The sequence below is a fragment of the Cuculus canorus genome, chromosome 19, assembly GCF_017976375.1.
Source record: "Cuculus canorus isolate bCucCan1 chromosome 19, bCucCan1.pri, whole genome shotgun sequence".
NCBI lineage: Eukaryota > Metazoa > Chordata > Aves > Cuculiformes > Cuculidae > Cuculus > Cuculus canorus.
The window spans coordinates 10,010,556-10,027,645 of NC_071419.1; the positions used below are offsets into that span (position 1 = coordinate 10,010,556).

General features: G+C 43.4%; 1 protein-coding gene across 19 annotated transcripts in view; it reads right to left on the reverse strand.

Moving 5' to 3' along the window:
* CACNA1B (calcium voltage-gated channel subunit alpha1 B) overlaps positions 1 to 17,090 on the reverse strand; it is a 309,668-nt gene that overhangs the window by 55,719 nt on the left and 236,859 nt on the right. For all 19 annotated transcript variants that reach the window (XM_054083988.1, XM_054083991.1, XM_054083987.1 and 16 more), the window contains 5 exons: positions 15,882 to 15,988; positions 6,151 to 6,247; positions 3,810 to 3,970; positions 2,547 to 2,684; positions 1,464 to 1,665 (listed from right to left, as the gene is read on the reverse strand). In XM_054083988.1, the coding sequence (XP_053939963.1) occupies positions 1,464 to 1,665; positions 2,547 to 2,684; positions 3,810 to 3,970; positions 6,151 to 6,247; positions 15,882 to 15,988 (705 nt within the window). The remainder of the gene's footprint in view (positions 1 to 1,463; positions 1,666 to 2,546; positions 2,685 to 3,809; positions 3,971 to 6,150; positions 6,248 to 15,881; positions 15,989 to 17,090) is intronic.

Genomic DNA, 17,090 nt, shown 5'->3' on the forward strand with positions numbered 1-17,090 from the left:
AGCGAGAAAATGCTTTAGTGGAGGATGGTATTCCTAAGCGTTTCTCACTCATGATGACTACTGTAAATAGCAGCAGAGGATCCCCAAACTGAGATCACTTTTGGACACTGCTGATAAATAAAGCACCCCAAAAGTCCTCTGGCCCCCTGCAATCCTAGGAGACAGCTTTCCAGCTCAGCTCCCAGTAGGTTCCAATCTCTTCCCGCTTAGGAAAAGGAGGTTTAAATCCACAGGCTCCCTTCAGAATACACTCTGCCAATTCCTCCCGATGTGTAATTGTAGAAACTGGAGGACTGGTAAAGATGTTATCTGTGTTTAAAAACAAAGTACTGTGAAACTCAGGGATGTTCTCACACACAGCAAAAACCACCCAGCTAATAACATCTCATAAAATGTGAACTGAACCCAACCTATAAATTATCCAAGAAACGCTACTGGGTAAACTCTCAAAGACACCCCCCCCCCTTAGCTGGCTATTTCTGTTCTAATTATTATGAATATAAAACTGCATTAAAAATTGGTTTCTACCCTCAAGATGTTTTGATTCTGGAGTATTTTTTCATCTTGGGTTTACATAAGAATTTAAAGTCTTAAATTACTTTCTGCTCAGTTGAAAAACTGTGTGGGTAAAGCATCTCTATATATTCTGCTTTATTTTGGACTTTTTGTTCCTATAGACAAACAATGCACTAATTACTAATTGATCAAGAAGTCATCTCTTTCCATCAAAAATCAGGTTCCAGCTTCAAGGTAAATGGAAAGAGATGGTTCCTCACACAACAGGTTGCTGAGGCTGTGACACTCCAGATGAAGGATGTTGCGGATGCTAAAAGCCTGCGTGGATTCAGGAGGAAACTGGATACATCCACGAAAGAAAGATGCACAGATGTCGCTATCTGAAGAAAAGCCACATCCAGCTCAGGAGGTTCCTGAGCTGAAAATGACGGTGTTTACTACAGCACTAAAAAATAAGCCTCTCACGTGTTTGCCCTGGTCTTAACGCTCTTCCCAAGCCATCTTCTTGCAGCTGCTGTCAGGAGGTCAGTGTCTCAGCTGGGCACAAACCCAGTCTGGTGAGAGGAGCTTTCCCTTAGGGAGCTGCAGCAGCTGTAACTCACTTTAATTTCTGATGACTGGCCTCTAAAAGACCAAGGATCTGGTCTTTCACACCTACAGGCTTGTGCTAACACACAAGTCTATCTTCACTTTGAAGCAGAGGTGTGGTCCACTGGGAGGTGTGACAGTGCTTACTGACACACAGCATTTGGGGGGCTCTCCCTGGCTTTGTCCTTATGGAAAAGCTGAAACAGTGTGCAATTTCTTTGGTCTCTACACCACACACCCTCAGGTATGGCTGCTCTAAAGACCATCATGGCATGGGAAGGATGAGGAGCAGACTTCCATGGGTATCGAGGTGCTCTGAGTCCCCAAGTGTTAACTTCAGATTCAGAAGACATGGGTACCTCATTTTTCTCGAGGCTGCACTCTGACATCACTTTATCTCCTTGCTCTTGGAAGGTGATGATGATTAACGCCACAAAGATGTTCACAAAGAAAAAAGGGAAGACAACAAAATACACCACGTAAAATATAGACATTTCCATTCGGTAGCCAGGGCTGGGACCCTGTTCCTCGTAGGTAGCATCCACCGAGTGCTTCAGCACGCTGCAATCAAGGGCAAAGAGAGAAGAAAAGTCAGTGTGAAGCACCAATGACAGCCTGAGAGTCACTCACTGGCCTTCACTCACGTGGAGGGTTTTCCATATATGCTCAGGTCAAACTCACTCCCAACTCTACGGCTGGGAAGAAGTTTTCTTTGAGGATATTTTTAGGGAAACCGTAGTTATTCTCCCCATTCTGCAGAATGATGGAGATTTGTTCTGTATAGATCCACTTATCCTCTTGGCCAAGGGGAGAGGATACAGTCAGATCTGCCTTCTCTTCTCTGGTCAACGGAGATGAGTAAAGGTGGGGAAAGGAGAGGCGTTGATGATCTCCAAGTAGGGGAACACAGTGAGGGACTGGAGAAGGAACACTGATGTGGTACATTTTATTCTTTCTGTTATGAAGTAGCCGAATGTGGAGGACACGGAAGGCTTGCCAGGGAGAAACCCTGACTATGAATTGTACTCCATGTGCCCTAGCAGAAAAGTGTGCCAAAATAAAGTCATATGCTGAACAGTAAATACAATTTTGGGAGTGTCATGCCCAGTATACTTTCAGCATAATTCACAATACTTCCCCCCCCTCATTTTCTTACATTCCCATTATCAATTTTGCACCTGAGAAAGGCATGGAAGTCCAAAAGACTGGAGCAAGCAAGCCTTTAAGTACTGAAAACTGCCTAAGCATCCACGTGTAAGCTCAGAGGAACATCAAGAATAATGCAGAGCCCTGTCTGCTGATTCACCCAAGGGAAAGTAAAGTTTAGCTGATAAAAGACTATTCTTCTTTCACAGGTCACCTGCCATTTAAATTTCCATCAGAGCTGTGGAAAGCTGTCATTACCTCCGCGATCACTGACCCTGCCAGTCCCGTGTACTCACGTTGGCCACCCTTCGCCTGTGGAGACAGTGAAGAGCGTGAGCAAAGCCCAGAGCACGTTGTCATAGTGGAACTCGTATTTTTTCCATTCCCTGGGCTGTGCCTCCACCTCATTTTTTTCATAATCCAGGTACTGACCCCTAGGAAAAACAAAAATTCAGACCAAATGAAGGAATGAAACAAAACCAGCCATTTCATATGACTCACTGAGGAGCATCAAAACCCCCCAGTAGCAGAGTCTGACTGTGCGATGTATTAAAGACAAATAAAGAGGCAGCCCTTAGGTTTGTAACGGAAGTAAAGGGCATTTTTTTTTAACTATTTTGAGCCACAGAACCCAGATCTGAAGTCTAGAAATGAAAGAAATGGCAATCAGGACATTCATCCATTAGTCAAAGCTGGCAATTAACAGTATGCTGGCTCCTCAATTGTCTGAGCCCATGGAAAACTGTGCAGCTTGATGGGGAAAAGTCTCTGACTCCTACTTCAGAGTTGGATCTAACTTCTAAACTGGGTCTTGCTTTGAAGGGCTGAGGCACCTGGCATCGGAGGAGTTCCCCTCCAACCTACATTCTTCTATAATTTCCTATTTCTCCCTGTAATACATCTGCTTTACGGAGAGGAAGAACTGCAGCGACAGCCTCCGCGACTGCTAAGTGCATGCAGTCCCTCCAGGGACGTTCCCTGCGCTTGCAGAACGTGAGGAGAGGGGTAACAAGGGCAGATCTGGACAGCGCTGAGGATGCAGTTTGGGTGCCAAGAAAAAAGGCAAGTGAGAAAGACACACATTGTGGTAAAACACCTTCCAGTCTGCTGCAAAGGACAAAGCACGACAGGGCTTTTAAGATATTCAAATACTGACCCCTTTTCTAGCTAATTAGGAGCTCTTTAACTTCCTACCAACTCACTTCTGATTAATTATTCATAGTGTTTTTCTAATTCATATAAGCCCAAAGAATCAAGGCAGCAGGTAGAAAAAAGGAGTCCATTCCCTCACCATTCCTTGAAAACCCTGGAAAAGGAGCTTGCTCCCCAGCATAATCAAGCACTTGGGTAAACATTGGCTAGATAAGAGCCAGGGAAGAAGCAGCTATTAAAACAATAAAAGGGAAAATTCACTTCTAGGGTAACTGTGCTAAAGCTCTTACAGGAGAGTCACCAAGCTCAGCAGATACTTGGCTGATGCAGAGTTGGGGCAGTCAAGAGAGCTGTTGCTGCTGGAGGAAAGTCCAGCTTCCTCACTCAGCCCCTGCCCCCAGCCCTACCTGCAGTCCTTCTCCAGTTCCTTCGATTCATCGGTGCAGTAGAAGAATCTGCCTTTGAAGAGCTGCACGGCAATGACGGCAAAAATAAACATGAAGAGCATGTAAACAATGAGGATATTGAGGACGTTCTTCAGGGAATTCACCACACAGTCAAAGACAGCCTGGAGATGGAGGAGAACAAGGTTAGGGGGGCGAGAGAAAAGAAGAGTGCATCAAACATCTTCACATTTAACGTCCAACTACATTTGGGAGTAATTACCCAACCTACAACCCATGGGTGGTTCCGTGGACTCGCACACCAAGTGTTTGACCAAGGGTCATCCTCCAGCTGTGAGAAACAATGCCAGCTTCCTACATCTGCTTTCTCATTGGGTCTGACTATGCTACTGAATTTTCTGATGCTGCCCATAAAATTTATAAAGACAACGACAGCTTGCCAGGATAAATATTAGTCCTAAGCAAATATTGCCATGGCTAATTATGAAATGAAAAATATATCTGTGTTTAATTTATTCCCACTGGATAGGTAAAAACCTATCAAATATGTTACTTTCTGACCATTATTTGAACTGGTTGAATAATAAAGAGAATATAACAGATAGGAAACAACCAAATGTTTCAAAAACTCTTTACAGATAGAGTGGTAAAGCCCTGGCAGCGGCTGCTCAGGGCAGTGTGGGAGTCCTCATCCCTGGAGGGGTTAAAAAAATATGTAGACATGGCACTTTGAGACATGGTTTGGTAGCTACAGCGGCGGTGGGCTGATGGTTGGACTGGATGAGCTTAGAGGTCTTTTCCAACCTTAACGATTCTACAAAATAATATTTTTCTAAAAAAATAGTCTATCAAAATTAAGTGTGACTAATCTAGTCAGCACATGTCACTTCTGAACTCCCTGCAAAGAACTTCTCAAATACATTTATTATTTGCCTATTAGTCACTGATTCATTGTTACAGGTAATTTGCAGTTTAATTTTAGTCTAAGAAGTTTGCTGTAATAATAGAAATCGAGCAGTCTCGCTGCCCAGGCACAGGGTTTGTACAATAATGTTCCTGTTGCTTTTAATGGAAGTGAATAATTCACAAAATTGCACTTGTGATGCAAAGCAGAAATCCTGAGTTAAAACACTGGCAATATCTCTAATCATCCCATTAATCTTGTCGATTGTTGCATTCGAGACCGCATTCAGGAAAGAAAACTTGAAAGAATTTTGATGACAAACCAAATGAATATGATTTAGGCTTCACATAAAGATTCCTGAATGCTTCTTTCAAAGTGGTAAAATTACTCTGTAAAATGGCTTGAAAGTAAAAAAGACATTCAATAAAAAGCCAGCGTTCGGTGTCCTGCTGTAGGACTGAGCTGCTGTTGACTGTTGGATGACCTCAGAGCTGTGCATTTCCAGCTGCTAAACAAATAAAGACCATTGTCTACATTGTTCAACATTACTCTTCCTTATCTTTTGAGGTAAATTTAGTACGCATAAAAAAAGCATAACATCAAAATTATTTAAGCGTGAATTGTGGGTAAGGATAAAAGTAAATCTATAAGAACAGCCAGCCTCAATTTTTACGTGCCACTACGTTAAAATAGCAATTGTCAGATATGGTTTCACCATTGCAAAAGCCCCCACCTCTCACAGACGAGAGCCTGCAAGTGGTGCGGCCACAGGAAGACATTCTACAATAGGTATTGAAGAGTTCCCCAAACTCAGAAATGATTAAATTCTGTAACTCCTTCCATTCTCTGCTTGCAGGGGTTGGCTCTGTCTCAAAGCCTTCTTGAAATGGTGTTGAATAAGTAACTGCAGGCCATTATTTTTATTCTACTTTGTAACTTAGTATTCTAGAGATGAAAGGGTACCGCTATAAAACCCTGCACTGTACAGTCTTTAATAGAAAAGATGATCAGATTAAAAGTCCTCATACAGCAATGACATTTCTCTTTAGACAGAAAAACCTTGCAATATTCATCTTTAGTTCTCTAGGGAAAGTCAGCCACTCCAAAACCTATTTTCTTCTCTATCTTTTCTAAGACCATCACGCTTAGGAACTGTAATTTAATTTATTTGCATTTTTTTTTCACTTTTTCTTTTTTTAGAAGCTTGATTTTAATGTTGATTCACAATAATTCATAATATTGTACACAATGTTTGCAAAAGAAACAAGTGTTTGACATTTGCTAAACATCTGCACAGCTATTTTTATAAATCTCGCAAAGAGATTAATTGCAATGTAATAAAAGGAACAGAAATAACTTGGATTAAGTTGAGTCCATCCGCTTTCACTCAGATCGGTTGCAAACCTCCGGAGAAGGAAAGATTTGTGGTTATTCTCTAACCTTCAGTTTTGGCAGCCTTTTAATGGTCTTCAGTGGTCTTAGGACTCTCAAAACTCGCAGTGACTTGATTGTGTTGATGTCCTTGCCTTTGGTTCCTCTGCAACGGATAAAAGGCACAAGAACAATAGAGAGACAAGTTTGATCCTCAGGTCTCTAACTAGAAGATCTATAGATAGTCAGTAGGTTTTTTTTGTTTTAGTGGGAGGGTTTTGTGGCTTTTTCACAGGTTTTGGGTACCATCCTTACCATGGATGCAGACAGCACTAGTGAGAACTGGGGATGAATGCCCACTTGAGATGTCTTAATCACCGTGCAGGAGGAAGGCTGTGGGCAGGACATGGTCCTGGAAGCATTCAGCCACACGTGCTCTCCAGTCTTTGCTCACTTCCTAGCTACTCACCAAGCATCTCCCAGGAGATGGTGATCTTCCTGCCCCAACTTCCCACCTAGTCGATGGTCAAATCCCAGGCAGCAGCACAGCTCAGCTGCAGCCACCAGGAGAGGAGGCTTAGTACATTCATCCCAGCCCCGCGTAGGAGAAGTGAGAAAGTCACACTTGGCTCTCCTCCCTCCTAGGTACCAAAGTGAGACAGAAGGGTGTTTGACCACGTGCTTCTTGCACTTCTCCGGCAGGGGCGTTGAGTCTAGACAAGCAGGCAGTGACCAGAAGGAACTGGAGCCTTCACGGTGAGGAACAGAGCTCTCCTGGGGACCAGAGCTGCTCTCCATGCCTGTACTTTTATCCTTGGGTGTCTCTTGGAAGACATGCTACCAAACCCATGCAGGAACATGTAATATGACAGCATATTACATGCCTGGAACAGTGCTAGGGCAGCTTCCCACTTATACATGCAGGTGCTGTAAGTCACATTTTGGTTTTAGTTTTTGCAAAACCCATGTGCAGGACTTGTGATCATTCCTTTTGTTACCATGAAAAGGATTTTTAGGGGAAGGACAGAGTTCCTTTCCTCATGCACTTCCAAAATAACTAAAAATAATGATTTCTTCCTCCCTCCAAGACACAGTTATGTCTTTTTCCAGCCCGACAGCAAAACAATGACATTCCCTTTCATTTCGTATGAAGTGAAAATGGGATGAAAACCTTTCACGGAGTTTTATTCATGGCTACAGGTGTGGGTCTGAGACTGTACTGAAGGAACACAGGTGGGAATGAATAACACATTGAGCAGATGCTGATAGACCTATCCTACACTCCCCCAGTTTTCTAGTCCTTTCTTTTCTCCAGAAGGAAAGGAATAGAAACGCACGCAACCCAAGAGATCCACGAGAAATGTGCAGGAACGGCACTGCAAAGCCTCCCCCGTCCCTGCTAGCAGCCAACCCTATGCCCTGTGAGAGCAGAGGAAACCACCCTGTTTCACAGCTGACTAACCTTGCCCATCCCCGGAAGGTGTCTCTTTGCAATCCATCCACTTCTAAATGACTAATAACTCAGTCCTAATACTATACTACTCAATACTAATGCTAGACTAGAATTTGCAACCTAGAAACAAGCATTCCTGTCTCACGTCCAGTCTCTCTTTCCAATTAACAGTCACTGCAGGTGTCTTGAAATGCAATAAGCAGTGAGACACAGAGTTTTTAGAGGGCCATGGGCTGTATCCTGATGAGCTATACATCGAACACAAGCTGCCTTTGCACAAGATTTAATAGAAATGGAGAAGAGGGGGAATAGGATAGAGATTTACCTGTCCTCTCCCTGTCTTGCCTTTCAGAGCTGCTTTAGGGTTGTTTTTGGAAACAGAATGCTGGCATGGCCATAAATCCAGGTGGCTGAGCTAATACTCATGGACGGATTTAATGCCACAGATTATCTATTATATATTTAAAAGAAATACTTTTTGATTCACATTATTCACATATTTAAAAGAAACACTCTTCTACTCACATTAATCCGATCCAGATGAAACAGACACCTCCAGCATAGCTTTTACTGGCTTTCTCTTTAGAAAGAAGATCGAGCCCACGTTTGGCTTTGCATATTTGCTTTCAAATCACCAACTCGCAGCAAGCACTGATCCCTGCCACAGCCGCTGCAGCCGAGCCGGCCAAACCAGAGCTCATCCACTCCCCAGGCAGCTTTGTCTGATCCTTAGCAATGCCCTGGCTGCAAAAGCATTTAATCACCCTCTTGAGGAGGACAGTCAGTGGCAGGAGAGAAGCAGGAGCAGAAATAGGTTACTGTGAAAGAGATCCCGCCTCGTCTGGCCAGCCCGTCCTCATGGCTGATGGTCACCCACTACATGCCCACCACCTTGGCTCCTTGGCTGCCCCTGCTGCTCCCTCCATCCTCTCCCCTCTGGAAGGCCAAGCGCGTTGGTCAGGTTGCTCCATGCTGCTCAGCCATTTGGGGATGAGGAAGGCAGGGCAGAAGGGAATGAAGAGGTAGGAGCTGAGGAAAGTAGAGCTCAGAGGAGAACGAAGAAGAAGAGTGATGGTTAAAGGACACGTGGTTGGGGCAGTAGGAGAAAATCAAAAGTGGGACACAGAAGGTAGAGACACCTTGACCCAGGAATATATTCAATTCTCTACCATTTGTGACCACATTTCTGGTTTGCAGATCAACAGGCACACAGCCCAGCTTAGCAGCACAGCCACTGGCAGGCAGCAACTGAACTAACACGCCTCAATGGCCCTGGGCTCAAGTAGAGCCACAGAACGTTTCTGCACGGTGCCTTCCCAGTGCTCCTGACTCCAGGAGACCTAAATACTTCTCTGCTTTGCTGTCGTGCATTTGTGCTAATTAACAACTGTACGAATGAGGCCTCCTGGAAGGAGAGTTTGAGAGGAGAACAGAGACACTGTTGGCTCCACAAGAGCTGGCTCAGGTCTCACAGGGCTGCCTCCAAGCCTGGAGCAACAACCTCTGTCGACTTTATGTTTCTAGAAAGGCCGAACAGACCTACTGGGGACTCATGAAAGGGCAGAGTAAATCCTTTCTTCTGGGTCTATGAGATAAAAAGCTTTCATGGGGGTTGGAACTGGAAGATCTTTAAGGTCCCTTAAAGCCAAATCATTTCATGATCCCATGATAAACTGGTTTTCCCTTGCATGGGGAGGCATGTGGATGACCGCACTGAGGGCTGGGAGGTGAAAGGCAGACAGTTCCAGAAAGAAAAAATTCTTCTTGCCTGAACGAAGGACACTAAGAAGGTTTTTTTTTCCCTTTCTTTCAGGCACCCCAGGAAATAAAGAGCATGAGACAATTAAGTGATAATGGGATTTAGGATCTCAGTCATACAGAGAGTCCTGAAAAATCATACTTCCTTCTTACCACGGTACGGTTCCTGCTATAATAGAAATCATTTTCAATGCCCTGGTACTGTGACCTCACAAGTCTTATGAGGAGCAGCTGAGGGAACTTGGATTGTTTAGCCTGGAGAAGAAAAGACTGAAGGGAGACTTAATCACTCTCTATCACTACCTGAAAGGAGGTTGTAGTGAGGTGAGTGTTGGTCTCCTCTTCAGGTAAGAAGCAAAAAGACAAGAGGAAATGGCCTTCAGTTGCGCCAAGCGAGTTTTAGACTGGATATTAGGAAAAATTCCTTTACTAAAAGAGCTGTGAAGCACTGGCAGAGGCTGCCCAGGGCAGTGGTGGATTCTCCACCCCTGGAGAGGTTCAGAAAACATGCAGATATGGCACAGAGGTGTTATGTTGATGGTTGGACTGGATGATCTTGTAGGTCTTTTCCAGCCTAAATGGTTCTATGATTCTAACTAGTGATGCAAACTGTATTTTGATGAAATGGATTTTCTGCAACTATTTCAGCCCATCAAACAAAACCTCTATTTATTTTCAGTCTTTTTAAGACCAACCTCTGCCAATACTGTTTTTTACAGCATTCTAATACAGAGCCACATGTCCCACAAAATAAAGGGTCCAGATGGAACCAGGATTCAGTCAAAAGGTCTATGCAACCACACATTTGACTAGACTATTCCTCACAAAACCAATAAATTGCTATGGAAGGACAAGATCTTAGGTGACTGCAGAATAACAACTACAAAATTCAAAAGAGCTACAGAAGAGAAAGCAGGATAAAGACAGACAGCAAACAGAAGCCAAATGACTTCAAAAGTAAGTAAAAAGAGCACCACAGAAGAAAAAAAAAATGCATTAGGTCAATTCTAGTTGCATTAGGCCAGTTCTGTTTATTCTGGGGCAGTTTGCTGCTCATTTATTTAAAACACTAGAAATATTTTAAAAGAGCTTTGGAAGGCCTTTTTTTTTTCCTTTAATAAATAAAAGATTCTTTAAAAAATTAATAGTTATTTAAAATGAAAGCTTCTTGTTTCTGTTGCTCCTGCCAGCAGCTCTGATTTCATGTAACATGAGCCTCTTGGAATCATGTCATCAAATATTCAGAGCAGGGTGGAGTCAGCATCTCCTGCAACTGCCTGAAATCTCCAAGCAGAAAGTGAATTCCTCCACCGAAGAGTAAATAAGGTCATGCAACTCTTCCCAAGCACAAAACCAGCCTCTTCCAGGGTCTAAATGACCTGGTTTCCTAGACAGAAAAAAGAATTGAGTACCCAGTTTCTTGGTTCCCATCAAAGACCTTTCTTTGTTTGCTTTTTACTGTCTCTCTGGGTACTCTGCTGTGGAGGAGCCCATCTGAGATGCTGCCCTGCTTGTACTTGTGTGTGAGTTGACACAGTTTTTGCTCCTCCTCCATCCCCAAAGCAAAGCTGCACTGCACAACACCGACGACAAAACTACCTCCTCCTTGTAGATGGATAAATACAATTTTTGCTACCTCGTTCTTTACCATTGTCCCTGCCAATCTCTCAAAAAGCTCTCTCTCTTTTCATGTCAAAGACTTTTCACCAATGTCCAAGGCTGACAGTCTGAATCCCAGCTGGGTCACCTTGCCCAGACTACACAAAATTAGTCCTGAAGCTTCCAGCACTGCTAACGCAGTTTAGAGGTGCGGCTCTCTGAGTGATAATAAAACTGCTTCTTCAAATCTAGTTATTAAGATTTTCACGAATCACCACCCACATATTAAGGACACACCCACAAAGTCATCCCCTCAAATCTTTTTGGTACAACTACATCTGCTTATCACGGTTTCCGACTCTCTGGTCAAGACTTTCTGGTCTACTTGGCTTTCTAGTCTGCTTCTATCCTCTGCTTAAGGAAAATTAGGATGAATGAGGATTGTTAAGGAAAAAATACATTTCACTGAATAATGAGTAGTAAAGGGACGAAAGAGTCGATGCAATGGGTGTAACATGGTTTGTTTCCACAGTGGTAAGTGTGTGTACACACATTTAACAGGCATAACAGTGCAGCAAGAGACAGGAATAACATATTACCCCATGAAACTCCTAGAGAGAGATTCCAGCAAGAAGAAGACAAAGAAAGAGCAGAGTCAATGACAAACGGAAACATAAGGCCATACAGTGCACCCCACGCCCATACAGAGATGTGCCGGCACATAACCCCATCCCCTGTCCCACACCCACCAACTCAATGTTCATCAAAATAAACACGTAAAGAAGCAACAGCTTGGCTACACGACAGCTTGGATATCAAGCACATCCCCACACATCCCCCCAGTGAATCGGCCCTTCAACTGGCAGGCAGACAGGGTAAATATACCTTCATCCTCCTGACCCTTTGGGAGGCAAAAACCTTGATTGGCTGGCAAATATTGTTTGCTTTTTCAAAGAGCAACGTAAAATTCTGGGCATTGGAGCCATCTTTCTGTTGTTGAAAATGTAAAAATGCAATCTCTTTGTTGCTATTTATCAGCTATTTCTATGGAGTAAGAACATTTTACACCTGAGGCTGATAAATTTTAATGACTTTTTTTTTTGCTTGCTTTAAGTTTTTATTTCCCTAAAGATTGAAACACGTCTGTATGCTTGTGGCATGTTTATCTCTAGAAAAAGAAAGGGATTTCTCTTTGAAACAGACTGCTAAAAGGAAGGCATTATTTTATTATCACCACCATCAGTACTATTAATGTTCCCAGCACCTCACTGGGGGCCTTGTTTTAACATTTGAACTCCTGTCAAGCACAGCTTCTATGAGCTGCAGGCAGAAAGCAGACCGAGAGCTGGTTAGAAAGGGTGAGATGGATTTTATGTACCTTGAAGACAGCACCTTGTATGCCTAAACAAACCTAGGCTGTTGCAATATTCAGCGTGGAAGCATTTCAGGGAGCTATATTTTTCCAAGGTTTTCAGTGACATGTCTATTCGGAAGAAGCTGATTCACATTACCTTCTCCGGACATCGATGAGGTCAAGAACATGCATGAATTAAATCATACCTGCTGAGTGGCAATTGTATATTATTGCGAACACAGACTGCTAACAGCCCTATTAAATATATTTTTACAGTGACGCTGATGCTGAGTGATGGGACTGCAGGGTTTGCTAGAGAAAGTTCAATAACTAAACAAGGAAGATTACCCAGTTTATTCTCCAAAAGCTGATTTTCAGGATTATCACAATTCTGCAGGATCAGTGCATCAGTCTGATTTAACCAAATTACGCAGTTGAGCTAAGGACATGATTATCTACCCCGCTGTCATCTGAGCAGTCTGAGCCTTGATAGTATTCCTAACTGGACTAGAGGGAACAGAGAATCTCCTACGAGATTCTGCGAGTCATCTCCTACAAACGACTGGATTTCTCTCAGGTCAGACCAGAGACACTGCAGGTATTCTCTGGATTGGACATCAGCGCTCTCTGCCTGCTGGAACGCAGACACGTAGGGGAGGTTACACTCATCACCAACATCACACAAGGAATTCAAACGTTTCCAAGTGTCAGAAATGGGTTTGACTCACTTTCATTTCTGAGACGGTAAACCGGCAGGCAGGTTTTCTGCATTCGCTTTCCGTAACTCCCTGCTCAATACTTACTCAAAGAGCATGTAAAATAGAAGCAGCTTGGGGCACACTATTATGAAGCACAGCCAGGGGATGGACAAGTAATTTATTTAGAGGCTGATGAGGTGCTGTTAGATATTCATGGCCCAATGCAACAGAAAACCTGAGTGCAAAAAGACCCAGGAAGATTTAAAAAGTATTCATTTTAATCCACAGTTTGTCCAAAGGAAAATCTCGTTCAAAGAGAAGACATTTTAAAGGCAAATCCTGATGTTTGTTCTCACAGCTCATGGAGCTGCTCTTACAGATCTTACCTTGAAAGTTTGAATTCTTAATGGAAAAGGGAAATTCTCAGTGAACCATAGTCTTGGATAATATTGTTTTGCAAACTAATACTTGTGACTAATATGATTTTACTTTTATACCTCTCTTTATTTTAGAGGAGCTTTCTTAACTGCTAAACTTGTTTTTAGTAAGTTTCGACTTTACTGTCTGACTACATCTGGTCCTGAGAGATGTTATTCTAACATACTTAACGTGCAGGGAATCTAAGCCACGCACACATCTAGTCCAGCATAAAAAGCAGCCTGGTTTTGAACTTCATGTGTTAGCTATCAAGACATTCATCAGCCCAGCCCAGCAATTCCATCTCAAGACAACCTTGCTTAAGTCTTTAAAGAGTGGAGGGCAACATCTCTTTGAAAAACTCATACTGGATGTGACTTGCTCCAAGGCCTAAGAAATTTTTTTGGGTAGAATTTGGCCCAGGAAGCCTGGACTCCAATATCCCCAACTGTCACTCTTCAACTGGTTCAAAAAATTGTATCAATAGTGCCAATCTCACTTCTTCCTGTCTCCCTTGGCCAAATTAGCTCGGACTATTTTTATCCAGCATTTGCTGCAAAGAATAGAAGATCTGAAATACAAATCTCACAGCATTAATATGAATGAAATTTTGACACCTCAGAAAATTAAAAACTCCTGAGAAATATGCCAGGTGAACCTTACCAGAAAGGTCCCAGTAACTCTGCTGCAAGTGATGTGGCAGTATTTTTCACAGCAGGGCACGTTAGAGGAGCAACTCTGTCTGCCTAAAAAATCCTGTTGGTCCAAGGTATGCAAGACACCCTTCCACAGCTCCTTGACAAAGGTGAATGCTTTTTCTCATTAGCAAACAAAAAACTGCTAATTTCTTCTTCTTCTCTAATTACCACATCAACCAAGAGGTGAGTGGAGTTTGGGCATGGGCTGCTAAATGTTCATTGTAATTACTCAAGGCTAATTTAGCAGAAGATTGAACTGGCCAAGTCCTGTTTCCAGGTCATCTGCTAGAATTTCTCAGGAAAACATTTGCAATACAATCAATGCTGGACCTGTTGGAGCTGGACCAGAGGAGGCCACAAAAATTATCAAAGGCCTAGAACACGTCCCCTTATGAAGAGAGGCTGGGGTTGTTCAACCTGGAGAAGACAAGACTCCAAGGAGACCTTATTGTGGCCTTTCAATACTTAATGGGGCTGATAAGAAAGATGGGGGAAAACTGCTTAGCAGGGCCTGTAGCAACAGAACAAGGGGTAATGGTTTTTAACTAAAAAAGGAGAGGTTTAGACTAGATCTTAGGATGAAATTTTCTACTCTGAGGGTGATAAAACACTGGCTCAGGCTGCCCAGAAAGGTGATGGCTGCTCCATCCCTGGAAACATTCAACGTCAAGTTGGATGGGGCTTTGAGCAACCTGATCCAGTGGGAGGTGTCCCTGCCCATGGCAGGGGGGTTGGACTGGATGACCTTCATGGTCCCTTCCAACCCAAACCCAATCATTCTATGATTCTATATTCCATGGCAAAGAGCTACATGTGGAACATTTCTTTCCATTATCCAACTCTGATCTCCCCAAATTCTGAAAAGTCTGCATTGCTCTTCCCCCTGTCTCTTCTGAGAAAAATGCTCAAACGAAAACTAATCTTCATTTGTAAAAAGCAATTCCTCCGTGTCTGTTGCTCAAAATCCTCCATGACATTAAAGAAGCACATGGAACATATTTAATGCCATCAACAGAGAACTGTGATTGAGGGAGGGAGCAATTAGCTTTAGAAGTGGAATTCTCTGGAAATGCAATATCGTTAATGAGAGAAGAGGAGGAGAGAGAAATATGAAAGATAAAGAAAACAGAAACATCCGTGACTGTACAAATAATGCTTTGAAAAGAGTTCACCGAGTTATCCACTGATTGCATTAACTAGACACAGGACTATAGGAAAGCTGGGGAGGGGCTCTTTATCATGGAGTGCAGGGATAGAAGGAGGGGAACAGTTTTGATCTGAAAGAGGGGAGATTGAGATGAGATCTTAGGAAGAAATGTTTTCCTGTGAGAGTGGGGAGGCCCTGAGCAGTGGTGGCTGCCCCATCCCTGGAGGTGTTCAAGGCCAGGTTGGATGGGGCTTGGAGCAACTGGATCCAGCGGGAGGTGTCCCTGCCCATGGCGGGGGGTGGAACTGGATAGGCTTTAATGTCCCTCTGAACCCAAACCATTCTATGATTCTATGACTGCCACAGACCATTAGGATGCATCCTTGTAAAGAAGTTGGCCAGAGAGTCACAAAAATCTTGATTCAGTGTTTGAACAAAGAGTGAACAGTCTCTCCCTTAATCTGGATGAATTTTCAAGAAATTCTACAACACAAATATAGTGTTTTGTTTTGTTTTGTTCTCCCTCCCACCTACAGGATGATAAAAGGCAGAAACCGAACACTTCACTAGGAAATGGAGCCACAAACACTATCCTCCAGCTAGCTCTGTGCTGCGGCCCTGCCTCCTCTGCAACTTATTCCCTGGAAATTGGGATGTGTGAGGAAAATGTACTTACGAGAAGGCAAATGCCACCAAGGCCCCACTGACCACGATGAAGTCCAGGATGTTCCACAGGTCACGGAAGTAGGAGCCAGGGTGGAGCAACAGCCCCAAGTCAATCATCTTAGGAGGAAACACATCAAAAGAAAAGAGTTTTAATAAAATAAGTACCAAATCAACACTACCAAGGTACAGAGGAGCATTCTTGATCAGAAGACCCTTCACAAACTCTTTGTCAGGGCTTCACAGTAGCAAGGTAGCATCTAGATACTCAGTCAACCTGCACATCTCTAATAGGCCCAGAGAGCTCTGTCAAAACTTTGTTATAGCTACAGACTGGAGAGGGGCAGATTTAGACTAGGCATTAGGAAGAATTTCTTCACCATTAGAGTGGTGAGACACTGGCCCAGGTTGCCCAGGGAAGCTGTGGCTGCCCCATCCCTGGAGGTGTTCAAGGCCAGGTTGGATGGGCCTTGGGCAGCCTGATCCAGTGGGATGTCCCTGCTTAGGGGGCTTAGAACTGGATGATCTTTAAGGTCCCTTCCAACCCAAACTATTCTACGATTCTATGATTACACAATAAAACACAAAGTGAGGATGGGAAGACCCACAGTGAAGCGCAACGGTCAAAGAGTTATGCTGGCTCTGGAGCACTTGATGAAAGACGCTGCTCAGTGTAGCAGTTGGGCTTGCTGTTGCACGAGACTGAGTCTCACCTTACAGTGCAGCCAAAGATCTCCTAGATGAGTTTCAAAGTGCATGCTAGACATTTTATCTGCTTTTCTCAGAGCCTGTGCAAGGCTGCTTTCCTGACATACCTTCAAATCCTTCTATCAAACAAAAAGGAAAACCTGGTTTTCTGCATCCCTTTAACACCTTCCTTTGACACTAAAAATCAACCACATCATCATCCCAAGAATAAATCCTGACTTTATTAGAATCGTTCTTTCTGGAAACTTACTGTCCCACAGTCTTTGCAAAACCCACTGCCCTACTGAGTAAAGTACAAAGGTGAATCCCCAACATTGCAAAACGTGACAGACAAAGAATCAGTTGCTATTAATATTCCTGCCTATGGCGTGGGGGGTTGGGATCGGATGATCTTTAAGGTCCCTTCCAACCCAAAGCATTCTATTATTCCTGGTCAGCATCAAAGGGAAGAATCGGATGTGTCTCAGTAAGATCTATCAGCTCCTGTATCCTTAGACAGACACAGACATTTCTG